Source organism: Prionailurus viverrinus, chromosome B2 (assembly GCF_022837055.1).
Source record: "Prionailurus viverrinus isolate Anna chromosome B2, UM_Priviv_1.0, whole genome shotgun sequence".
Classification (NCBI taxonomy): Eukaryota; Metazoa; Chordata; class Mammalia; order Carnivora; family Felidae; genus Prionailurus; species Prionailurus viverrinus.
The window spans coordinates 1,642,323-1,667,268 of record NC_062565.1 but is presented as its reverse complement, the minus strand read 5'-3'; the positions used below and the strand labels follow the sequence as shown (position 1 = coordinate 1,667,268).

The window sequence follows — 24,946 nt, the reverse complement described above, 5'->3', positions numbered from 1 at the left end:
AACCTTGCAGACATACTCTGGAAGACATCCATGTGTTCAGATAACACTTTTCTCTACTCTTTTTTAAAATTTTTTTTTTTTTCAACGTTTATTTATTTTTTTTTGGGACAGAGAGAGACAGAGCATGAACGGGGCAGGGGCAGAGAGAGAGGGAGACACAGAATCGGAAACAGGCTCCAGGCTCTGAGCCATCAGCCCAGAGCCTGACGCGGGGCTCGAACTCACGGACCGCGAGATCGTGACCTGGCTGAAGTCGGACGCTTAACCGACTGCGCCACCCAGGCGCCCCACTTTTCTCTACTCTTAAATCCTAACCGGAAGCCCAGGACTCCTGAGGCCCGAAAGTGGGGAGGACCAGATTCAAACGAGGTAAGTAACCCCTGGGCTGTGGCCGTGAAGCTAATACAGAAAAGAGAACAGAGTCAGCACAGCAGGTTAAGAAAACGGCCTGGATCTGAACCCTGACTACACCCCTTACCAGCTGGTATGAGTTGGGTCGAGTGAGCGGGCCTCACTTTCCTTCTCGATGTTAGAAAAGGGGGCAGGAGAGGGCTGGTCCGTACTCGGAGCCTACCTACATACGTTATTACCTGGAAAGTGCTTTGAACAACGCCTGCCCAGAACGTACTACCTGCTGCTGAAATAGTCGCTTAACAAACATGAGCAAATCGCGAGCGCCCCTGTGGGTGGTGAACCAGACCCCGAGAGGCCGAGAGGAACGCTCCTCCATCGGCGCCTGTCCCCTCATCCTACTATGGGGACGGAGACGGCCCGCGGCGCCCGAGCTCGGGTCCGGCCGGGACGCCCCCGCCTCCCGCACCCGGCCCGGTGACAGAGCTCACACACCGGCGCGGCCCGACTCCGAAGCTCACCGAGCATCCGCGGGAGGAGAGGCCACCCCACCAGGCCCCACCGCCTCCCGGTCCTTGACAACCACAGCCCGCACAGTGACCGGCTACAAAGGCCGGAAGTGCGTCACGCGCGCCACCTCCGGGACGGCGTTCCGGCCGCTTTCCTTCTAGCGAGCCCGGAGGTCTCACGCCTCTATGGTCGCCCCGCCGAATCGGCTCCACAGATGGAGTGAGGCGCTGGGAGGTGTATTCTGCCCCGCGGGGGCAATGGGACAACAGCCAACATAGTGTTTAGCCCATATTAACTTATTCATTCTGCATTGCAACCCTGTAAGTTAGATACAGTTATCCCCATTTAACAGATGACGAAACTGACGCACGTTCCCTCTGCATTTGTTGCCATTCCTGCAAAGAAATCATTTTTGTGCACTTTACTTAATTGCACGACATATTCCAGGTTCACTTTATATATTACCTGCCCTAGACCTAGAATCCACCATTGTTCCATAAAGCATGAAGCTCTGGTTCCTTTCAGTGGAGAATGGTATACAGAAACCAGCCGATAAGCCATGGGTAGTAGGATATATCACTGCTTCTAGGCCGTATCAGTGAGTATATATATTATTTTTTTCCTTCAGGATTTTATCTCATTTTTTATACAATTTTTAAAGTTTATTTATTTTGAGAGAGAGAGGGAGCAGGGGAGGGGCAGAGAGAGAGAGTCCCAAGCAGGCACGGAATTCAATGTGGGGCTCCATTTCACAAACGGTGAGCTGAAATCAAGAGCTGGCTGCTTAAGCGACTGAGCCACCCAGGTGCCCGGAAAGTTACACATGATTTTTTTTTTAATTTTTTTTTCAACGTTTATTTATTTTTGGGACAGAGAGAGACAGAGCATGAACGGGAGAGGGGCAGAGAGAGAGGGAGACACAGAATCGGAAACAGGCTCCAGGCTCTGAGCCATCAGCCCAGAGCCCGACGCGGGGCTCGAACTCACGGACCGCGAGATCGTGACCTGGCTGAAGTCGGATGCTTAACCGACTGCGCCACTCAGGCGCCCCATGATGATTTTTGACTGCACAGGGGTCAGAACGCCAATCCCTGCCTTGTTCAAGGGTCAGCTATATACTCATGCCCCATTTTCATTAGTTTTAATTTATCCTGTCCTTCCTTCCTCTTTCCTTCCTTCTCTCCTCTCCTTTCTCTTGCAAAAATAAGCACCTGCCTTCTTTACCTCCATAAATTATATTATATACACTCTTGTATACCTTGCTTTATCACTTATTAAAAAACCTGGAAATTATTCTAAATTTGTTCATTGAAATAGTCTTTTTTTTTTTTTACAGTGGCATAGTACTCCATCGTGTGGCTTTTTCAACTAGTCTTTGAGGGATAGGTATTTGGATTGTTTCCAATATTTTAACAAACAATGCTGCAATGATCAATGATCAATGAAGAAACAGAAATGAGAAGTGAGGAGAGAGAAAGGGAGGTGTCTTTGTAAGGGCTGTATTACTTTGCACTCTGAGATTGCCTGTTTTCACATAGCCCCCCAGACTGTATGTTCTTAAACATTCAAATTTTGTTAATATGACAGGTCATTAGGTATTTCTTATGCAATCATAACCCCAATGATTAAATCCTTGTTAAAAATGGATTCATAGTATATTATGAATAATTGAAAAAGTTAAAGATAACAGAAACAAAGATATTCCATGCTCATTAACTGCAAGAACCAATATTGTTAAAACATGCACACTACCCAATGCAATCTACTGATTAAATGCAATCTCTAACGAAATACTAGAAACATTTTTCACAGAACTAGAACAAATAATACTAAAATTTGTATGGAACCACAAGACCTTGAATAATCAAAGCAATCTTGAAAAAGAACAAAGCTGGAGGTATTACAATCCAGATTTCAAGATATACTATAAAGCTGTCATAATCAGAACAGTGTGGTACTGGCACAAAAACAGACACACAGATCAATGGAACAGAATGGAAACCCCACATATAAACCCACACATATGTGGTCAATTAATCTTCGACAAAGGAGTTAAGAATATCCAATGGGGTAAAAGACAGTCTCTTCAATGAATGGTGCTTGGAAAACTGAATAGCTACATGCAAAAGAATGGAACTGGACCACTTTCTTCACCATACACAAAAATAAGCTAACAGATTAAAGACCTAAATATGAGACCTAAAACCATAAAACTCCTAGGAGAAAACATAGGCAGTCATTTCTTTGACATTGACCGTGGAATCATTTTTCTGGATATGTCTCCTCTGGCAAGGGAAACAAAAGCAAAATTAAACTATTTAGACTACACCAAAATAAACAGCTTTTGCACAGCAAAGGAAAGCATCAACAAAATAACAAGGCAATCTACCGAATGGGAGAAGATATTTGCAAATGATATATCCAATAAAGGGCTAACATACAAAATATATAAGGAATTTCTATAACTCAGCACCAAAAAGGCCCAAATAATCCGATTAAAACATGGGCACAGGACCTGAATAGACTTTTCCATGGAAGCATTGAGATGGCTAACAGACACGTGAAAAGATGCTCAACATCACAAATCATCAGGAAAATGTGAATCAAAACCACAGTATCACTTCACACCTGTCAGAATGGCTAAAATAAAAAAGACAAGAAATCAAGAAATAACAAGTGTTGATGAGGATGTGGAGAAAGAGGAATGCTGTACGCTACCGGTGGGCATGTAAATTGGTACCACCACTGTGGAAAACAGTATGGAGGTTCCTCAAAAAAAAAATTAACAGAATTGCCACATGATCAAACGGAAGGCCTTCCCACATTCATCACATTCATAGGGTTTCTCTCCAGAGTGGATTCTGTGATGTCTGTTCAGGTCAGAACTTCCACTAAAGGCTTTCCCACATTCATCACATTCCTAGGGTTTTTCTCCTATATGAACTCGCTCATGTCTGGTGAGGTTTGAACTCACTGAAAACCCTCCCACAGTCAGTGTGCTGGTTTAAGGAACGGCATCTCCAATGAGCGAGTCCTGTGCTGTTACTGAAGGTTTTACCACGTTCGCTCCTCATAAGCTTCCTCCCCGGTGTGATTTCTCTGACATCTAAGAAGGACTGAGTCTTGACTAAAACTTTTTCCACACTGATCACACTAATATCGTTTTTCACCCATGTGAATCAGGGGCACTTAAAAAGCTTTGTTTTGACTAAAGGCTCTCCCACTCTTCACATTGAAAGGGCTTTTCCCCCGTGTGGATTCTCTGACATCCAAGAAGACTGATGCTGTGCATGAAGCTTTTCCCACACTGATCACATCTGTGTGGCTCTCCTTCCTCTGAATTTCCTTGATGCCTGCCAGACCTGTCCTTGCATTCATGAAGGTCTCCAAGATGGGTCCCCTGGAAACTGGTCCTGCCTCTGCAGATTCCACAGAGAATCATCTTCTGTGATTCCATTCCTTTGGACACTTCCTGCCTCCCAGCCAATGTCCCAGCCTTGGGCTTGGTCTTACTATCTAAACTAGGACATGGATGGGGCGCCTGGGTGGCACAGTCGGTTAAGCGTCCGACTTCAGCCAGGTCACGATCTCGCGGTCCGTGAGTTCGAGCCCCGTGTCAGGCTCTGGGCTGATGGCTCGGAGCCTGGAGCCTGTTTCCGATTCTTGTCTCCCTCTCTCTCTGCCCCTCCCCCGTTCATGCTCTATCTCTCTCTGTCCCAAAAATAAATAAAAAACGTTGAAAACAAAATTTTTTTTAAACTAGGACATGGATCGTTCCAATGTCACTTTCTTTCCAAACTTTTTGTTATGGAAAATTTTAAACATCTATAAAAGTAAGCAAAATGGAAATGTCACCTGTTTCAGCTGATGGACTATTACACCCCAAGGGACCGTTTTTCTCTTTTGTAGTCATGTTCCCCCAACAATCAATAAATATCTCTTCAGCTCAGTTAAGGAAGGAAAGTACTAGAGAGGAAAGGTGAAAGTGGTACTTACCAAGGTAGGACAGAGAACAATATTTACCAAAGGGCACAGATTATTAAAATGTTTGTTAAAAGTCTAAGTTTATAGGAGGTGCCTGGGTGGCTCTGTTGGTTAAGCATCAGACTCTTCATTTCAACTCATGATCTCGTGGTTTGTGGGATCAAGCCCCGAGTCAGGCTCTGCACTAACAGCACAGAGACTGCTTGGGATTTTCTCTCTGTTCCTCCCCAGCTTGTGCTTGCTCTCTCTCTCTCAAAATACATAAATAAACTTAAGAAAAAAGTCTAAGTGTATAAAGAGCACTTTAAACTGCAATCAAATTCAATTATAGCAGAAAAGCAAAAGTGTATTCATTCTTTTTTTTTTTTTTTTCAAAAGTTCTAAATTTTATCAACGTTTATTTATTTTTGGGACAGAGAGAGACAGAGCATGAACGGGGGAGGGGCAGAGAGAGAGGGAGACACAGAATTGGAAACAGGCTCCAGGCTCCGAGCCATCAGCCCAGAGCCCGACACGGGGCTCGAACTCACGGACCGCGAGATCGTGACCTGGCTGAAGTCGGACGCCTAACCGACTGCGCCACCCAGGCGCCCCAAAAGTGTATTCATTCTATTGCTTGGAAAGAAAACTTCCTCTTAATCTTCCCCCAAATAGGGCACTCCTTGGAGATTCAGTGTAAACTGATAATTCCCTTATATTAACTAAGATACGGAAAAAAGTTTTACTGAAATTTGGCCCGAGGGAGATAAATGTCCCACCAAACTCATTAACATGAAGATTCTACCTCAACTCAAAGGAAATACCGGAAAAGGTCTGATTTCTTGGCTGTTCTGGTCACTCTATTCCTATCTTCTGGAGATTGTGAAGGGGATCAGGACGTAAAAAGGGGATCAGGAAACTTTGTCAGTGGGAAGCACATCTGACATGCTGTGTATGAAGTTCTTCCTGACATGGAGAGAATGTGGGAGGGAAAAAGGATTGAAAGTAGACTGGAGTAACATGCAGGGGAAGGTATGGGCATGAAAACAGGAGGGAATTTAATGTGGAAGAAGATAGGAGCAGTGCAGTCAAAGCGAAAGGTTTAAAAGGTGGCTCTATCCTAATGGGTAGAGAAAACTTAAAAAGACAGGATAGGGCAAGGCACTGAGGAGGCCTCTGTAAAGATCATAATGGAGACATAATATAAGAAGCCACTGAATGATGTGATAATTCCACGCTTTTTTAATGAAAAGCAAAGATGAGTATGTTAAAGTAAGTAAGTAAATACGTAAATACAAATCTTTTGCTTAAAAGGTCAAGAATACCGGTTATACTTTGCAAATAGAAAGGCAGATGAGCCAGGGAGGATTTTGGGTGAAATCATGCATGGCCATCAGTCTTCTTGGATACTACTCCTGATTAAACTGTAAAGAATGGCTGTGCCTGGCCAAGCAGGAACCCTGATCCACCTTTCCAGACAGATCCTCCTCTTTCTCACCTCTCTCTAGGGAATGGGGCTCCAAGGTCATGCTGGGGGGGTGGTCTCCACATGCTGGAGTTGATCACATGGTAACTGGCAGCCGGGCCCCAGGGATGTCACTTCCTCCCAGAGCACTTCCTGTCCATCTGCTTGGAATGCGCCCTGGGGACAATTAGGGACCATGGGGCTTGGGAAGAAAGTGCCCTGAGAACTAGACGTAAAACCTTGGGAAGTACTTCCCATGGAGCCAGGACAGGGAGAAAGGACTCAACAGGCTTAGAAGGAGAGATGAGGCAGGAAAAGGAACAGACAGAAACAATGATGCAGGACAGGGACAGAAGCTCATGGCTGCCCTCACGGCTCTCCTACTGACCTAACCGGTAAATGCTGCACTTTGTCACCACAGAACATGCCTCTCTTCCCACCTGCTCTCCGGGCTCGTCCAGCAACCGCTCCAGATCCTCCAGCACGGTCACCGCCTGCTCCCCGCTCTCCGGGTGCTGTCCCTGCACCCAGGCCTGGAGCTCGGCGGGCAGGATGGTCAGGAACTGCTCCAGCACCAGCAGCTCCAGGATCTGCTCCTTGCTGTGTATATCCGGGCTCAGCCACTGGCGGCCCAGCTCGCGGAGCCGGCGCAGCGCCTCGTGGGGTCCAGGGGGTCTCCTGGTAAGGGAAGAGCCTGAAGCGCTGGTGGAAGATCTGACTGGACTGGCTGTTCAGCTGCAAGTCAGTTTCTTGTAGGTAAAAGTGATCTTCCTCCACCTTTACCATCGCAGGTCCTTCCTGTTGTCCATCTTGGATAAGATCTGTAGCCATTTTCTCTCAGCTGGGGGCGAGGGGAGGGGTCCACGAAGACGGCTCTCTGCTGCAAGGAGATTCCCCTTCACAAAATGTAGGAAAGTGCTAAGATGAAAAAGTGCCACCAGTTAAAAAGGAAAATCTACAATTTAATCTACGTTAAAGGCTGCCCAGAACACTTTGAGAAAAAGAGGACAGAAAAGATTTTTGAAGTTTGGCTATCAATGATTGATGTAGATGATTTGAGGAGTTGACATTCTTGGTAATGGAATTTTTTTTTTCTAATGGAAATTTCCGACTATTTTCGAAATTAAGGTTATAATCCTTTTCCTACCAATCTTTTCTGTGCTCACTCTACTCCAATTAAACCCTTTTCAATTTTATTAAATTTTATTCAAGTTTATTTATTTTTCTTGAGAAAGAGGGAGAGCACACACAAGTTGGGGAGAGACAGGGAAAGGGGAGAGGGAATCCCAAGCAGGCTCGGCCTGCTTTGCAAACAGCATAGCGCCGGATTCGGGGCTCCCCTCTGACACTCCGGACAGCCCTGGGGAGGGGAGCCGCCGGGGCGGGCCCTCGTGGGTCACCAGGAGACCCGTCTCCTGCATGCGGGGTCTTACCCTCGGCGCGGCGGGTCCGGAGCTAAGTCGGTGAGCTTGGGCTCACTCACCCAGAAGCCCAGAAACCCCACTTCCGGCCGGCCTATAACCCGGAAGTGCGCCGTACCGCTCTAGGAGTTCTCGTCTCTGTGGCTCCCGCCGGCCGGAAACCGCTGCGTTTTGTCCCAGGTGGTCCCGCGTGGCCTGGGAATTGGCAGAACCAGGGCTCTGCCGGGTCAGCACCTGGCTGGCTGGTCCAGAAATGACCGTCAGTCTGGAGATACTGATTTTGTTCTTCTTCCACTCCCCCCCCCCCCCCCCACGGTTTTCCTCTTCCTCTCTCCACCTCTGCCATCCCGAAGTCTACACTTCCCCTTGTCCCTTTCCGCATTTTCCTCCTGGCTCGTGTGATCATATATGCAGACGCATGTTCAAGTGCAATTACAGACGGGCACTGTGGTGTTTAACCGGTCGGTTAGTTTTGTGCTATGGATTGTGGGGGAGCAAGAATACCTGTTGCCCTAAAGATCCTTCTAGCCCAACAAGAATCAAATTGACGGATTGAAGGGAGAACATCAAATTTAATAGTATACGTGAGGGGAAGCCACACAGACATGAAATTCCAAAGACTGGCAAAATGAGGCACATATGTCATTCTCAACTAAAGAGAAGGGGTCGGAGTCTGAGACTCCAAGGGAAGGAATGCAGTTCACCAGATGAAAAAGAGTTAAGTGTCTGGTAAACAAACGTTTTCACGACCGCTCAGAAACAGTGGGAAATAGAAGAGGACCCTGATCAAAGAAGCCTTGCCAGGTTCCTCTCTCCACCATGCCTACTTCATACCATAGTGTGGTTGTCCATGGTTACCGCTCTTCCGGGAGCAGCTCTTCTACCTAAATTCTTTTTAGGTAATTGTGGGGGGCGGTAAAGAGCTTTTCCAGAATCTGCTGGGTTTCTATTGCTTTTTAACTCAAAATAGCCTTCACACCTAGGAGGCCCATCTTGGGACAGCCTGCCCTTGGTCCCTACAGGATCCAGTTACTAAATCTCTGTGAACCTCATTTCCTTATCTGTAAAATAAGAATAACAGTACACATACCAGGCAGTTATCATGTGTAAAGAGCCCCTACAGCCAGATAGATCCTTCCAAGTCATCTGGAATAATTTTTAAGCATTATTTTTAATGGTCTTAAGACATTTATTTTAATAGCTAATTTACTATCAATAGCATACTAAAATATATTTCTTTTTGTTTTGGCATTTCTTTATTTCTAAAGAGAGATAAAGCACGCAGGAAAGGGGCAGAGAGAGGGAGAGAGAGAATCTCAAGCAGGCTTCCCACTGTCAATGCAGAGCTCAACTCAGGGCTCGATCCCACAACTGTGAGATCACAACCCCAGCTGATATCAAGGCTTGGACACTTAACTAACGGAGCCATCCAGGATCCCCCTTAAAAATATTTCTTTGTTGTTGTTGTTGTTGTTGTTATAATGAACAAGTCTGCAATATTTATTCTTTTTTAAAATTTTTTAAATGTTTATTTATTTTGAGAGACAGAGAGAGACAGAGCACAAGTGGGGAAGGAGCAGAGAGAGAGGAAGACACAGAATCTGAAGCGGGCTCCAGGCTCTGAGCTGTCAGCACAAAGCCTGACTCCGGGCTCAAACTCATGAACCACGAGATCATGACCTGAGCGGAAGTTGGCTCTTAACCAACTGAGCCACCCATGTGCCCCTGCAGCATTTATTCTTATGCATGCCCTCCTCACAGATGATTTTATTTCTAGTAAAATTGCTGGGTAGAAGAACATATATATTTTTAATAATAACAGGTCCTGTTAGATTGCTTTCCAAAAGGCTGTAACCACCTCATATTTCAAAGAACAACAGACATCTTAGCTTTTCCAAAATGAGGACAAGGATCCCCTCATGTCACATGGGAGCGAGAAGGTTTTCCCAAGATTATCCTCTAGTCTTGGCCCTCAAAGCTCTTTCTCTAGGGTCCTGTTGCCCTCCAGATAACAGCACTAAGCTAATTTACATATTCCAACTATTTCTCACATTTAAAAAATGTTATTTTCTAAAACCCATCAGCTTCTTTCATATACCTATCACATTTCCCAGCTTGTATTAGCAGAAGGAGCCAGGAACCCACCTCAGTTTGCAACCTTGTCTGCATTTTAAAAAATTTGTTTGTAAGACCAAGTTTTGTCACATAATGGTATATTACCCTATATTTCCCCATACATAAACTATCTGTATATTTATCTATTAGCTGTTGCTTATCTAGTGATTGCAGGGTAATATATATATTATATAATTATTATATTTTGCATAGAAAAAAATATAATATTGGCTACACTTTCAAAACCACAACTTTACTTTTTATGTTTATTTTGTGACATACATCTTTATCATTTCTATTCATCTTGTTTGGTCTTACATTCCATTTATTCAATTGTCATAAATTCAATTCCCTTCTACAAATGTGACAGAAAAATATATTATTTTTAATGAAAAGCTTTTTAAAATGTTAACTTTTTGATTCAAATATAATTTGTTATAATTTATACTATGAAGAATAGACCCAAATTAAGTAGTTACCATACCAACTTTTTGATTCACATTTAATTTGTTGCGATTAACAACACCTGTTGTAAATGTGTTTTTTATGAAGGTGCTTATTTTCATAAGCAAAGTGTGAGAAAAAGAAATATATATTTGGTCTTTGTCCCCAGTTCCTGACACAGAACTTGTGTTTTCCTGAGTGATAGGGGTGATAGGAGCATCTTTTATTATTCATAACAAGCCCTTCCAGTCATACTTGAGTTTATCCTAATAACGTGATTCATGGCCTCAGGATGAAGGGGCTGGTTGCCAGAGGGAACAACCTCTATTGAGGGTTGGAATTTCTGGCCCCTTCCCTGGATTCCCCAAAAGGGAAGAGGCTGGAGATTGAATCACTCACCAATAATTTAATCAATCATGCTTATGTAGTGGAGCTTTCATAAAACCCCCTAAACAATGGGGTTTAGAGAGTTTCAAGTTTGGTAAACACATTGAGGTGCTGGGAGGTGTCATGCTCTGAGAATGAATGGACATCCTACCCACCACCCCTCCCTGCCAAGCCTCACCACATGCACCTCTTGCATTCAGCACTTCCTAGGTGGTTTTGTTTTGTTTTGTTTTTTTAGTAACAAACTGGTAAAAGTAAGAAAAGTGTTTCCTTGAGTTTTATATACTGTTCTGGCCAATTATCAAACCTGAGGAGGTTGTAGAAATCCTTGACTTAGTTTGTGGGTCATAAGTATAGGTGGCCTGGACTTCTGATTGACATCCAAGGTGGAGGCTGTTTTTGTGGGACTGAGCCCTTAAGTTGTGGAGTCTATGCTAACTCTGGGTAGTTAGTATCAGAATTGAATCGAATTGTAGGCCACCCCATTGGTGTCAGAGATTTGGCTGGTGTTGGAAATAAACCAACATAACTGGTGTTAAAAGTGGTGTAGGTAAATATAGCACATGAAGGTTTTCTTGAGTTGGCTTTTGAGCACAATTCTGGAGAAACATATATTTAAAGGAGGATATATTTCAGTTTATTGTTGAGCTTTTCAATTCAGAGTAAAGCATCATTTTCTCGTATTCTTTTGGACAAAATGGCACTCCTCAGAAATCTCCTCAAAGCTCCTTTAACATCCTTGTTCCTCAAGGTGTAGATGAATGGGTTGGCCATAGGAGTAATAACACAGTAAAACAGTGTCAGAGCTTTGGTAAGGTCTTGAGGGCTGTCCCCTGAGGGCTGCATGTAGATGTAGATGCCGGGGCCATAAAATAAAGACACCACCAGTAAGTGTGATGAACAAGTGTTGAAGGCCTTAAGTCTCCTATCAGCAGAAGGGATTCGAAATACAGCTTGGGCAATACAACTGTAAGAGACAAGAATCATGGAGAGGGGTCCCATTATCAGAAAGGTGGCCACCACTGCTAAAGTGACCTCATTGATTGTGGTGTCCGTGCAAGCCATCTTAATAAGCCCGGGCAGCTCACAAAAGAAGTGATCTAGCTCCTGATTCCCACACAGGGGCAGCTGGACTGTGAGCGTCGACTGCAGCAGTGAATTTGCCAGACCAATGAGCCAGGCTGAGCTGGAGAGCTGCTGGCAGTGCTTGTGGTCCATGATTACAGAGTACCTCAGAGGCTTACACACAGCCACATAGCGGTCTAAGGCCATGATGCCAAGCAGGACACATTCAGTACAGCCCAGCCAGTGAAATATATAGGCCTGCACCATACAGCCTATATAAGTGATGTTCTTGTTGGAGCCTCCCAAGTTGAACAGCATTTGGGGTACAGTCGTGGTGGTGAAACAGAGGTCCAAAAAGGAGAGGTTTGTGAGGAAGAAATACATAGGACTTTGGAGTTGGGAATCTAGTTGAGAAACCAGAATAATAGCAATATTTCCCAACAGCGTCAACGTGTAGGAAATCAGGAGGGCAAAGAAGAGAGGGAGATCCAACCAAGGGTATTTGGTAAAACCCATAAGAATTAAGTCTTCTGGAAAACTTTCATTCATGTGCTTCATTGAATTTTGATGGGAGACACCTGCTAAGATCAAGGAAGATAAGGTTGATTTTAAAACCCCAAGTTAGCAGAAGTTTTGAAGACATGAGAAAAAATATACTTTTATGCGAGACATGTGGGGGACATGCTCAATATAAATCATAACATTAATGAATATCATAATTATAATTAACATTAGAAAGTAACATTTGAAAAGCCCTTTCAGTAGAGAAAGTGCTTTCAAATCTATATCTATATCATCTATATCTACTATATCTATATCTATATCTATCTCTATGTATCTATATCTATCTATCTATCTATCTCTTTCCTAAATCAAAGCACTGTGTGATAGGTTAGTGGACATTAGTGGTTGTGGCTCTTCTGTATGATTAAAGAAGCCATTGGGAGGTGGGCAGTGTATTCTTCTCCCAGCAACCTTGAGCTAAGGGTACGTGTGATCTACATGTGGTCAGTCAGACTCTTCTACACAGGATTTGAATCTTGGTAAAATGATGCAAAAGAATGGGGAGGAGGAAACGGACTGTCAGAGCAGGTGCCTCCCTGACTGATGTCCCATGTGACAACATTAAAGGATATATCCTTCATCGTCTTTCTGGAGTGGGATCTTGGCTGTGTCTTGCTTCCCTTCATTTCTGCTTGTTGATCAAGTTTGGTTCTTCTCCTTTTGCCTTGATGCTGTAAACTACCACTCTTCCAATATCTCCTTTCTGCTTAACTTATCAGAATCATTATCTTTGTTTACGACCAGGGACCTTGACTGAAACAGAAAATGGTACCAGAAAGTGGGTTGAAACTTTCTGCAGGTCTCTCGTAAGTCAGGGCACTGAGGAGGAAAGAGAGGGACTCCAAGAATTGGAATGAGAATATAGGTGGCATCCAGATAAATCAGGATGACAGGATCCCAAAGACTTCCAGAGGGGAAAATATGCATATGAAGTCCAATAAAATAAAAAATGGTACTGAACTTCCTAACAGCAACCATGGAAGTGAGAAGGGAAGGGCGATGATTTTAAAATTCTCAAGGAAATGATTTCTAACCTGGAATTCTATTCACAACCGAGCAATCAAGTATGAAGTTAGAAGAAGACATTTGAAGGCATGAACAAAACCCCAAATGCCATTTCCCAGGCACCATTTCTTAGGGAGTTATTGGAAGCTATGTACCTTCAAAATAAGGGAGAGAACAAAACAATAGGACGACCCCAGGAGACAGGGAACCTAGGATGAGGGGCAATCCCATAACAACAGTAATGGGACGTCTTGGGAACGTGTTAGAGTACAGCAAGGGTCGAACAGCATAGCTCCAAAAATGAAAAAAATAAAAACAAAAAAAAAAAGGAATTTTGTACCATCTGCGATAGAACTGAGAGTTTCAAGCAGCTGTGGTTCATTAGATGATTCCATCATTACTAACGTTTACACAGTCACGAAAGCGTAAACCCTCAATGCTGCTGTAACTAAACAGTGTGATGTGTGAATACTCGGAGGGTGAGGCATAGAGCGCTCTCTCTCTCTGTCTTCTCTCTCTCATTTGCTCTTCCTTTCACTCTCTCTTTGTTATGTAAGGGTTAAAGTTTCTCATTTTTCATAGTAAATAATAAACAAATCATGTTTAAAGTGAAAAAATCCAAATAGAATGAAAGCTGGTTATTAGGAAATATGGGTGAATAGAAGAAAACACCAAAATTGTTAAAAATGTGTTGGGGCGCCTGGGTGGCGCAGTCGGTGAAGCGTCCGACTTCAGCCAGGTCACGATCTCGCGGTCCGTGAGTTCGAGCCCCGCGTCAGGCTCTGGGCTGATGGCTCAGAGCCTGGAGCCTGTTTCCGATTCTGTGTCTCTCTCTCTCTCTGCCCCTCCCCCGTTCATGCTCTGTCTCTCTCTGTCCCAAAAATAAATAAACGTTGAAAAAAAATTTTTAAAAAATGTGTTACCTCAGGCGAACAGGAATCAAGAGTGAAGAGTGATGAGGAAGGTTTTTCGATGCGAGCTCATAGTATTCTTTTTTCTTAACTTTGAACATAAATGAAAATTAAATGAAAAGGGATGGAAGGGGAGCTTGAGATCTCTAAGTGATGGCAAAGGGCATTAGAGAGAGACGCATTTTTTTGAAAACTGGAAGCACGCACTGATGATGCAGCCTAGGATGCATAGACTGGTGCAATGGAAAACCAGGTTGTAGAAATAACTCGGGTCCAGGATACAGAAAATCTTGAATATGAGGTTAAGGGGTCTGAGCAAATCAGGACTTTTTTCAGAAGGCCTGTGAAAATGACGGGAGGGGCACTCCGAACATTTACTAGGGCCGCAGAATGAGGGATTGAGGGGAGGAGACTGGAAACTGGGGGGTCGGTTGGAAATTTGCTGCAGGAGTCCAGGGAGAGAGGCTGAGAGTGTCAGCTAGGAAATGATCAGGAGCCAGGTATGTGTGCAAGACAGAGGAAGCAGTGGAGAGAAATCTGAAGTGTTAGTCCGAGGTGCTGAGAGAATGGAAATGCAATGAACAGGAAGGGGCTTGTATGTGAGGATTGATACGAGTATGTGAGTTAACCAAAAAAGGCATCCTAAAAAAAGGTAAATTTAAAGCCTGGCCTGTAACAATGGGTCCTCAGGGTCCAGAGGATGAATTCTGCTTCTCAAGTCACTTCTGTGTCAACTTGACCAACTTCCCATTCACGAAGTGTCACACAACCACCTGAATCTACGGTTAGGACGCTTTGTTGCTGCTATTTCACCACCAAGGACAGATATCAGGGCAGAGGCAGTGGTAAGGGAACGTGTCTCCGAAAACAGAGGACAGGGGCACCCAGGGTGGCTCAGTCGGTTAAGTGGGCAACTTTGTCTCAGGTCATGATCTCGCTGTTCGTTGGTTCAAGCCCCATGTTGGGCTCTGGGCTGACAGCTCAGCCTGGAGCCTGCTTCAGATTCTGTCTCCCTCTCTCTCTGCCCCCCTTACTCATGCTCTGTCTTTCTCTCTCTCTCTCTCTCTCTCTCTCTCAAAAATAAATTAAAAACACAAAACAGAGAACATAATAAACTACATTTGCCAGGAAGTTCCTACATCTGCATATGAAATGGCAGAGGAAAAGAATAAAACAAGATCCCACAGCATCCCCTCCCCCACCAAAAATCCTCAATACTTTGGCTTATTGGTCATTGTTCACAACGTTTGATCTTCACATTTATCTTCAGAGTATTGGCCTTTAGAGAACTGATTTTTAGTGACACCTGCTCTCTTTCCTCCTGTCTCCTAGACAATGGGATCTTTTGCACATAATTCTGGACTGAAGTGGATACACGCTAGCCATTGGTCTGGCAGAATGAGAATTCATTTAGCTCATGGGGTCGCCTCATCATGCTTGATCTTGTTCACAGTTTGGAACCTTCACTTTCTGTCTCAAAACAAAACTGAACAATACCCATTTCCCTCTTGGCTGGTGTGACTAGAAGGAGACATCACCAGAACATACCTCTTCTCATTTGAACTTGTATTAAGCAGGTGTCTTTAGCTATAGAAGCTTTTAGTCAGGAGAAAGATTGCAAAAGGGTTGGATCCCAAAAGTCCTGGGAGAGGGAAGCAAGCACGATTCGGCTTCAGTAAGAGCCACTAAGGGTCTTGATCTGGCAGGTAGGGTGAATGTGTTTCCTGAGGCCTGGGTTCCAAGTCTGGTTCAAAGGCATATAAAGCCAGTTCTCACCCATTATGCCAGTGGCCCCTGGGGGCGGGGTGGGGCACATCCCTGGCAAGTGAATCTCCCTGGAGAAACAGCATCCATCTTTCATTTACAGTTTGGGTTATGATTATAGAGGGCATCACTGCCTCCACTCATTAGTCCCATCATAATAGCAAGGGGGAGTAGGATTTACCCCAACAATTTGCAGAAAGCATATATTGCATTAATGATGATGATGATGATAGTAACTTCATATATCCTAGACGCTTTACACGAATGTTCTCATACAGTGCTCCTAACAACTCCTTGAGATGGGCACTATGAATGTTCTCATTTTATTTTATTTTTTAATGTTTATTTTCTTTTGAGAGAGAGAGAGAGAGAGTACAAGCAGGGGAGGGACAGAGAGAGAGAGAGAGAGAGAGAGAGAGACGGAGACACAGAATCTGAAGCAGGCTTCAGGCTCTGAGCTGTCAGCCCAGAGCCCAACGCAGGGCTTGAACTCACAAACCAAGAGATCATGACCTGAGCCAAAGGTGGACACTTAACCAACTGAGCCACCCAGGCGCCCCTAATGTCCTAATTTTATAGCTGAGGAACTTGAAGCTTAAAAAGGTGTAATTTGTCCAATGTACCCAAGGCTCACACATTTCCAGAATTCAGACACCAAGTGAATTCTTTTTTTTTTTTCAATGTTTATTTATTTTTGGGACAGAGAGAGACAGAGCATGAACGGGGGAGGGGCAGAGAGAGAGGGAGACACAGAATCGGAAACAGGCTCCAGGCTCTGAGCCATCAGCCCAGAGCCCGACGCGGGGCTTGAACTCACAGACCATGGGGGCTTGAACTCACAGACCACGAGATTGTGACCTGGCTGAAGTCGGACGCTTAACCGACTGCGCCACCCAGGCGCCCCTGACACCAAGTGAATTCTTTGCAAATGTCATGAGTAAGCATTGGTTTTCTTATGTCTGTAGTGTTTAGGATATGTGTTTATTTGGTCTTTTCAACCATATTGGAGGTTCCTTGGAGACAAGGCTCATGTCTTTCTCAGCTGGCTTCAGGACGGTGTTAATCAAATTAAGTCTTCCTTTTATTTCCTACAAAGGCTGGGACAATTTCCAGCTATCTCCATTATGATATGGGAGAATATGTCAGACCAGGTCACTCCTCAGGACCAGGCAGAACAGAAAAAGCAATTTAAAAAGTGTTTTAAAGGCCAAATCCTTGCTAACTATATGACAACACTTTTTTTCTCAACACTTTCTTCACATCCACAAAGCTCCCTTTTCAGCAGGTAACACTTTCGCAGCTCTTAGATGCCGTCATGACGAAGTTGTTACTCAGAGCTCAGCCACACAGTTCTCCCTCTCCTGCTTGTTATGGGCTGAGTTGTGTCCCCCCACCCCCGCCCTTCCAACTCGTAACTCATATGTTGAAGCCCTAATCCCTAACGTGCCTATATTTGGGGATAGGGTCTTTAAGGAATTAAGATGAACTGAGGTCATAAGGGTGGTGCCCTTAATAAGACTGGTGTCCTGATAAGAAGGGAAAGAGCTACCAGATCGATCACAGTGTCTCACTGTCTCTCTCTCTCCTTGAAAAGCCATGTGAGGATTCAGCAGGAAGGCTGATGTCTACAAGGTGGAGGAGAGGCCTCACCAGAAAACCACTCTGATGGCACCTTGATCTTGGACTTTTAGCCTCCAGAACTACGAGAAGATAAACTTCTGTTGTTTAAACCACCCAGTCTGTGATATTTTGTTACAGCAGCCCCAGCTGACTAATACACTATGTTTAAATCAAAAGAAGCAGGGGATGAGGAGAGCTTGTCCAGGGCAAAAGAAGATAGATCCTAGGAGACAGGCCCGGCTTGTTCACAGGGCCTGCTCATTCCTCATGGAGAACTTCTTACATCATTTCCTGAGGTTTTGTTTTACATTTTCCTCTTCCATGATTCAAACATGAGTTGAGCAGTCGTTCACTGGGCAAGAATTTTCTCAAACAAACAAACAAACAAACACACACCAGAGTTATCTCCTGCTCCCAAACCCATTGGACCAGGTTTGAGATGAGTCCAAGTCACTTAACTTTGTTCAGCTCTGTGACCAAAGACTTCATTATTGACTCTAATAAAATAGAAGACATGTATCATGAGAAAAGCATGGGTTCTAGAATCAGACAGACAGGCTTGGGTTTGACATTGAACTTTGTCCTTAACTATGTGTCTGTGAACATTATGGAGGCTGTTTTCTCATTGACAAAGAGCTATTTATTACACGTGTTCGACAGGATTGGTGGGTTAAGAGAGGGTGGGTCTGGAAACACCTGGAATATTGTAGACGTCCCACGATTCAAACTTGATGATAGGAGGGTAAGTGGATGTTCGTGAACCAGCATGAAAATGCGAAGGGCATACAGCCACCTCCCTCTGGGTTCAGCTCTGTCTGTAATATTTTAAGCTGGAGTTTTGCAAAGGTAATTGCTAAAAGTACACACAGCTGGGTCCTTCACCAAATTAAAACCTCTGGGGATGAGTCCCAAGAAACTGTTTTAACAAGTTCCCTAGGTGACTCCAGTGCATACCCAGCTTGGCAATCCCTGCGTTGTCGGATCGTTCTGCGTTTTAAACTGCAGAACTGAAGTTCAGTTTCCCGTGGGGCCAATTTATTTAGTTCCTTGGGGACTAAAAGCCTCCCTTGAAGACTGAAGACACATAAGAAAATATAAATTACTATTTTATAATTTAGTAGTATTTGGAAAATCACATGTAAAACATACCATGCTGGGTTTTCTAGAATCACTAATAAATTCTGTGGGAGTTCGGAAAAAGGTTTTAAGAGTTGGGAACATTTATATTCTCTCCCCCCTTCCCTCGCCACGTCCCTCCCCCCAAAAAGCCAGGACACAGAGGAGCTTCAGCAAAGTAGGGAGTTGCCGATTTCTGTGTTTCTCGCCTCTGAGAGTCACCGGAGGCCCATTTCTATTGATTCCCTCTCTTACAGTTGTTATCACTTTGATCATAAAGGAACATCACTTTCCCTTGAGAGTGAGAGTTTCACAGTCACAAGTGCTTTACGAGTGATTGTGTCAGAATTTATAGAAACACTAAATACAGTGCAGAACAAGGAACAGAAGGGGTTAATGGATCAATAAGAGAAAAGCCGAGGCCCCACTGGGACTCGAACCCAGGATCTCCTGTTTACAAGACAGGCGCTTTAACCAACTAAGCCATGGGGCCTGCGCACACAGCGGGGTCGGTGCTGGGTCTGTCCTTGCTCTCAGACTAAACGTTCCCGCCCCAGCAGGTGCAGGTGCAGGACCCGGTGGGAAGCGGACACGCTCGGCGCCTCTGCCCCGTTAGGCCTCCCAGCGCTTCGTTCGGTCCAAGGATAACCCACAGCACCTCTCTCAGGCCGAGGCTAGCCCTCAGTAAGTCGACGCCATCCCCCGTAACCCCCAAGCGGGATGACGTCTTCCAAAATCACACCTTGCGGGGGCTGCGCCTCGTCTGTAACGTGGACTCCACCTTCGAATGTGCGAAGTTGGGGTCTCTAACAAAGGAGCTTCACGCAGGACTCTCGGAGCGCCGCCCGGGCACCCGGCACCTGCACTGCGCAAGCAGTCACTTGCAGGGAGGGTCAGGAGCTGGGAGCGGAATGCCGGGGTGTGGACCTCGGCCAAGCGAGGCATGCCGCGTCTCCAATCCACGACGCCCGCGCCGCGCGGAGGGCGCTGCCGGGACCCGCGCAGGTGCCCCGCTGGAGGCGAAGGGGAGGCGGAGAGGCCCCCGGCGCCCCAGCTGGTTCCTGGGTCCGGGTCGGCCCTCCTGGGGCTTTACGGTTCCGGCGAACGCTGCTCCGCCCACCCGGCGCAGCCCGGGCCGCCTGAGAGGGAGGGGCGTCTTCAGCTGGCGACCGGGACGCCTTCTCCCCTCTAGCACCACCCCCCGAGGTCGCATCCCCCGCGGTGATCCGCCCCAACCCCCGAGGTCGCACCAACCCGTGACCCGCTCCCCGACTCCCCCTCGAAGTCGCATCCCTCGCGGTGACCCGCCCCCCCGGCCCCCCAAGTCTCACCCAGCCGTGACCCGCCCCCTCCCCCCGCCTCCCCGACGTAGCACCCCACGGTGACCTGACCCACGCCCTCGAGGTCGCACCTCCCTTCAGTGACCCGCCCCCCAGGCCCCCCGAGGTCGCATCCCTCTCGGTGACCCGCACCCCGCACCCGAGGTCGCACCCCAGTGATCGCCCGCACCCCCTCCCCAAGGTCGTACCCAGGGCGCCGAGAGCCAGGCGCACAAGCTGGCACCTGGTCTCGCTGCGCCCCCGGAAAGGCTCCGCGACTGACCGGGGTGGGGTCTGGGACTGGGGGGATGTCTGCGGGCAGGGGTCCTGGACGCCCGGAGGTGAGGGGCGGAGGGCGGGAGACCGGGAGGCAGAACCGGCGTGGGAGGACGCGCCCAGGCCGCGTGTGGACTCTGCCCCGTGTGACATCCGCACCGAATTCCAAAGGATCCTGGCCCTAAACTCCTCGTCTTTGTTTTTCTCCCTCCCTCCCTCCCCAAACTTCTCTCCCTCCCTCCCTTCCCCTCCTCCCAGCCCCCCTCCGCCAGTCGGGCAAGCACAACCCCGAGTGCAGCTCCCCTGGGGGGGGTGGGAGGCAGGGATGGGGAGGGATCCCGGGTGACTTCCACCTGCAGACCTTGAAAACATTTCCCTGCTGTCTACCCGGACCGCAGACCCGAGACTCAACACAGCCTGATTGATAGATTCAAGGAAATCCCAATCCAAACTCCAGCAAGTTACTTAGAATATTGACAAACCCATTCTAAAATTGAGACACATGGCTCAGAATAACCAACACAAAACTGAAGAACAGATTTCGAGGACTGTCACTATCTGTCCTCGGATTTACTAGAAAGCCATAGTGATCAAGACAGTGTGGTGTTGGTGGGAAAAATAGAATGGAACAGAATAGAGCCCAGAAATAGATCCAAAAGGGACTGGGGAACTTCATTTTGAACTTGCCCAGGACTGGTGCCTCCTTCTTCCCTCAAGGGCTTCCCTTTGCAGGGGGAGTGTCTACCATGGTTATCTACGCCTGTCCCACCGCTGCATTTGGGGGAGCAGATAGCCTGTGAATTTCACACATTTGCAAACGGGGAGGAATTGTGTCCAGAATCGCTCACACCTAGAGCCACCGCTCACACACCCTTCGTAACTGGGCTACTTAGACGAGTCGACGCTGAAATGAGTTGAGATCTGGGGAGACTGGGCCGGGGTGTGTGTTTTGTCCTGGGGGACCCGTGGAAGGCTTTGGGGAGCAGGGGGCAGGTTGTTAGGTGCCATAGCGTCTCCCCGCCCCCTCCCCGGGATCTCCGCTTCCCAACCTCCAAACCTGTGAGCACGGTATCCTGCACGGCAAAAGGGGCGTGGAGGACGGGAGCGAGTCACGGGTCTTGAGGCGCGGCAGTGGCCTGGCTTCTTGGTCCACAAGGCGTGCGGAGGGGACAAAAGTCGCGTGCCTTCTCTGAGGCTCGAACTCAGGACCTTCAGATTATGAGACTGACGCGCTGCCCGCTGCGCTAAGAAGGCACCTGCCCGGCGGGCCTCCCGGCCTCTCCATCCGGTCCAGCCCTGGCACCCGAGGCACACCCCGGACCCGGGAGGTCCTGCCCGCTGTCGTGCGGCCCTCCGCGGACACTGTGTCCCCGGCAGGTCACAGTGACCGATCCGAGTCCCCGGGGTTTACCCTCGAGGAAAGAAACCGCCCCGAGCGGCGCCGCCACAGGGCTGATTTCACGTCGGCCCCGCGTGGGACCAGGGCGCGCACCCTCCCCAGCCCCCGACCCCCGCGGGACCTCCGGGCCGCGGGCCCCGCGCCTGCCCCGCACACCCGCCCCCTGCCCCCGGGCGGCCGCGACCCCCGTCCCCGACGTCCAGGCAGCAGGTGCAGCGGCGGGACCTCCGAGGACGGGGAAGGAGCCGCCGGGTCGGCCCCGGAAGACCACCGGCCGCGCGGGCCGCGTCCTGACTCAGTGCAGGCCTCCCACGTGCCATGTGGCAGCCCAGGAAACGATTCGCTTGGTTTTTCTGCGAGTAGAAGTTCCTGATTGGAAGGGCTTCGTGGAAGGGCTTCGTGATGTGCAAAACGGGATGACGTCCAACAGGAGTGTTGACGCCACCGAACCCTGGACACACGGCGGCCGCGGATGCTCGGGAGGCACGCGGGTAGTGACAGTGATTGGTATAGCAAATAAAAAGTCCAAAGGAGGGAGCGGCAAATATATACATTAGAGTATGATAACAGTGGTAACTAAGTAAACATCATATGGTGTTGAGTAGTTATTTGGGAAAAGAAAGCTTACATCAATACACCACCTGCAATAATAAAAAAGATTCCAAGCAGATATAAATTTTAGAAGTGGGGGGGGACCAGAAATATAATTATTAGCACTGCCAAGGGAGACATTTTTATAATTTTGGTGTAGAAAACTAATTTTTGCAAAAAATTCAGAAACAATGAAAGTGACATAACTCACTATATTAAAGCCATATTCTGCTTAGATACTCCGTCATCCCCTCAAAGAAATTGCATAAGCGAAGTGAAAAATCAAATGCACAAATGGTGGGGGAATGTGTAAGTTGTGTTGTGAAGTTAATTTTCCTAATGTAGGTAACTTCTATACCTCAGCAAGTACATTCCAACTCACAGGAAAGACGTGCAAAGGGTGTAGACACTGAGTTCATGAAAAAGGAAAAACAAATGGCTGTGAAACATGGAAATATTATTAATCTTTTAATAATTATAAGATTTATGAGATTATAATAAGTAATATTCTTAAGAGAAATGCAAAAATGCAGCTACAGAACTGCAGTGAAACCCCACTTTGCACCTGTCGGGCTGGCAATCAAAGAAGCTAACAAAAACAATTGTTTGGGCTGGTGTTGCTTAGCATTTACACACACTGATTTAGAGTCCCAGGCTCCTGTGACAGGTTACCACCGGCTCAGCAGCTTGAAGCTACAGGTATTTCCTCCCAGCGAGGGAGGCCACGAGTCCCAGCGTCAGTGTTACTGGGGGGGGGGGGGGGAATCAAGGCGCCGACAAGGTCCCAGTGGCTTGTCTCGGCCTCCTATCCATACCCTTTTTCTCTCCCCCTCTCTCTTGGACAGTTGTGAGGCAGTTAAGGTCCGCCTGAACCATCCAGGATAATTTCCCCATTTCAACTTTTTGCCATATAAGGTGATATTTACAGCTTCCAGGAATGGGGAGGAAGGGGTATTTTTCAGTCTACTACAGTCACTACGTCCTGAATCCACCTACAGGCACGGGGTTTCCTGGTCTTAACTTTAGTCTCCTTCTCTCCTTGCATCTCTAATGTAAATCTCCTCGTGTGTTATTGAGAATATTAGATGGCTTAATATGTGTAAGGAACCCATGACAGTATCAGGGGACTAGCAGGACACACGTGGCAGTTGTGATGCTCACACTGCGCGACAGGCTGGCGGGGAACCAGGACCTTCCCAGGCGGTATAGGAAGACAGTTTAGTAACATCTGGGGGAGGCCAGACTCAACAAAAGTGCCACCCCAGGTCGGGTCTCACGACCGCTCCCCTGGTACCGCGCACCTGCCGTTTAGGGAGCTCGGTGTGGCTGGTGGAGGTCTCACTTCCGTGTGAACCTCATGACCTTACATTACATATAAATAATTGGCAGCCAGACTTTTTTTCTAAGGTCTGCTCACAATATAAAGGCTGGCAGCGGTGGGATTCGAACCCACGCCCCCGAAGAGACTGGAGCCTTAATCCAGCGCCTTAGACCGCTCGGCCACGCTACCGCACGCCTGCCGTTCGTGGATCCTGCGGGTGATGAGAAACCTCCCTCCCCCGCCCCTCCGCCCTGCGATCCTTCCCCGGGGTTCTCCCCCTCCCACGACCCCCGGGGCCAGAACACCGCACACCCCGCGGCCTCCGCACGGGGGGCGGGCGCCGCTTAGAGCCCCAGCGCCGCAGCGTGCACCCCCGCCCCCCTCCCTCCCAGGCCCGGGCCACTGCCCATCTACACCGTGGACACGACACAAACGTGCGCACAGAAGTGATGGAGAGACGCGTGTCGCTTCAGGTAAGTGGCTTCAAAGAGCACGTCCCAGGGGAGCTCACTGTCACTACCCGCGTGCCCCCCGAGCATCCGCGGCCGCCGTGTGTCCAGGGTTCGGTGGCGTCAACACTCCTGTTGGACGTCATCCCGTTTCGCACATCACGAAGCCCTTCCAATCAGGAACTTCTACTCGCAGGAAAACCAAGCGAATCGTTTCCTGGGCTGCCACATGGCACGTGGGAGGCCTGCACTGAGTCAGGACGCGGCCCGCGCGGCCGGTGGTCTTCCGGGGCCGACCCGGCGGCTCCTTCCCCGTCCTCGGAGGTCCCGCCGCTGCACCTGCTGCCTGGACGTCGGGGACGGGGGTCGCGGCCGCCCGGGGGCAGGGGGCGGGTGTGCGGGGCAGGCGCGGGGCCCGCGGCCCGGAGGTCCCGCGGGGGTCGGGGGCTGGGGAGGGTGCGCGCCCTGGTCCCACGCGGGGCCGACGTGAAATCAGCCCTGTGGCGGCGCCGCTCGGGGCGGTTTCTTTCCTCGAGGGTAAACCCCGGGGACTCGGATCGGTCACTGTGACCTGCCGGGGACACAGTGTCCGCGGAGGGCCGCACGACAGCGGGCAGGACCTCCCGGGTCCGGGGTGTGCCTCGGGTGCCAGGGCTGGACCGGATGGAGAGGCCGGGAGGCCCGCCGGGCAGGTGCCTTCTTAGCGCAGCGGGCAGCGCGTCAGTCTCATAATCTGAAGGTCCTGAGTTCGAGCCTCAGAGAAGGCACGCGACTTTTGTCCCCTCCGCACGCCTTGTGGACCAAGAAGCCAGGCCACTGCCGCGCCTCAAGACCCGTGACTCGCTCCCGTCCTCCACGCCCCTTTTGCCGTGCAGGATACCGTGCTCACA

At 48.1% G+C, this 24,946-nt stretch overlaps 3 protein-coding genes, 4 non-coding genes and 1 pseudogene across 14 annotated transcripts in view; 2 read left to right on the top strand and 6 right to left on the bottom strand.

The window, feature by feature from the left end:
- Positions 1 to 12,750, bottom strand: part of ZSCAN23 (zinc finger and SCAN domain containing 23) — a 31,879-nt gene extending 19,129 nt beyond the window's left edge. For 6 of the 8 annotated variants that reach the window (XM_047858538.1, XM_047858537.1, XM_047858539.1 and 3 more), the window contains exon 1: positions 873 to 955. The gene's annotated coding sequence lies outside the window, so the exon portion shown is untranslated. Of the gene's footprint in view, positions 1 to 3; positions 62 to 872; positions 956 to 12,739 lie in introns of those variants that run through there. The other 2 variants (XM_047858533.1, XM_047858534.1) reach the window with 2 other exon arrangements.
- Positions 3,019 to 7,807, bottom strand: LOC125165508 (zinc finger and SCAN domain-containing protein 31-like; annotated as a pseudogene).
- On the bottom strand, positions 11,314 to 12,279 carry LOC125165604 (olfactory receptor 2B11-like). The gene has a single exon (XM_047858669.1). It carries the CDS (start codon positions 12,277 to 12,279, stop codon positions 11,314 to 11,316), a length of 966 nt encoding a protein of 321 aa, XP_047714625.1.
- A 6,370-nt stretch (positions 12,751 to 19,120) lies between the features above and the next one.
- Positions 19,121 to 19,194, bottom strand: TRNAT-UGU (transfer RNA threonine (anticodon UGU)). Its single transcript has one exon. It is a non-coding gene; the product is annotated as a tRNA-Thr (tRNA).
- Positions 19,195 to 19,644: 450 nt separating this feature from the next.
- On the top strand, positions 19,645 to 22,068 carry LOC125165603 (translation initiation factor IF-2-like). The gene is made up of 3 exons (XM_047858668.1): positions 19,645 to 19,795; positions 19,894 to 19,957; positions 21,546 to 22,068. Exons 1-3 carry the CDS (start codon positions 19,645 to 19,647, stop codon positions 22,066 to 22,068), a joined length of 738 nt encoding a protein of 245 aa, XP_047714624.1.
- On the bottom strand, positions 21,478 to 21,550 carry TRNAM-CAU (transfer RNA methionine (anticodon CAU)). Its single transcript has one exon. It is a non-coding gene; the product is annotated as a tRNA-Met (tRNA).
- Positions 22,069 to 23,714: 1,646 nt separating the features above from the next.
- Positions 23,715 to 23,796, bottom strand: TRNAL-AAG (transfer RNA leucine (anticodon AAG)). The gene has a single exon. It is a non-coding gene; the product is annotated as a tRNA-Leu (tRNA).
- A 954-nt stretch (positions 23,797 to 24,750) lies between these two features.
- On the top strand, positions 24,751 to 24,823 carry TRNAM-CAU (transfer RNA methionine (anticodon CAU)). The gene has a single exon. It is a non-coding gene; the product is annotated as a tRNA-Met (tRNA).
- The last annotated feature ends 123 nt before the right edge of the window (positions 24,824 to 24,946 follow it).

Excerpts from the sequence above, each read along its gene's own strand:
- LOC125165604 (XM_047858669.1), bottom strand. The coding sequence starts at position 12,279 with ATGAAGCACATGAATGAAAGTTTTCCAGAAGACTTAATTCTTATGGGT.
- LOC125165603 (XM_047858668.1), top strand. The coding sequence starts at position 19,645 with ATGCCGCGTCTCCAATCCACGACGCCCGCGCCGCGCGGAGGGCGCTGC. Across the intron at positions 19,796-19,893 it reads GGCCCTCCTGGGGCTTTACG|CACCACCCCCCGAGGTCGCA; the intron begins GTTCCGGCGAAC and ends TCTCCCCTCTAG. Across the intron at positions 19,958-21,545 it reads CCCCGAGGTCGCACCAACCC|AAGGCACCTGCCCGGCGGGC; the intron begins GTGACCCGCTCC and ends CGCTGCGCTAAG.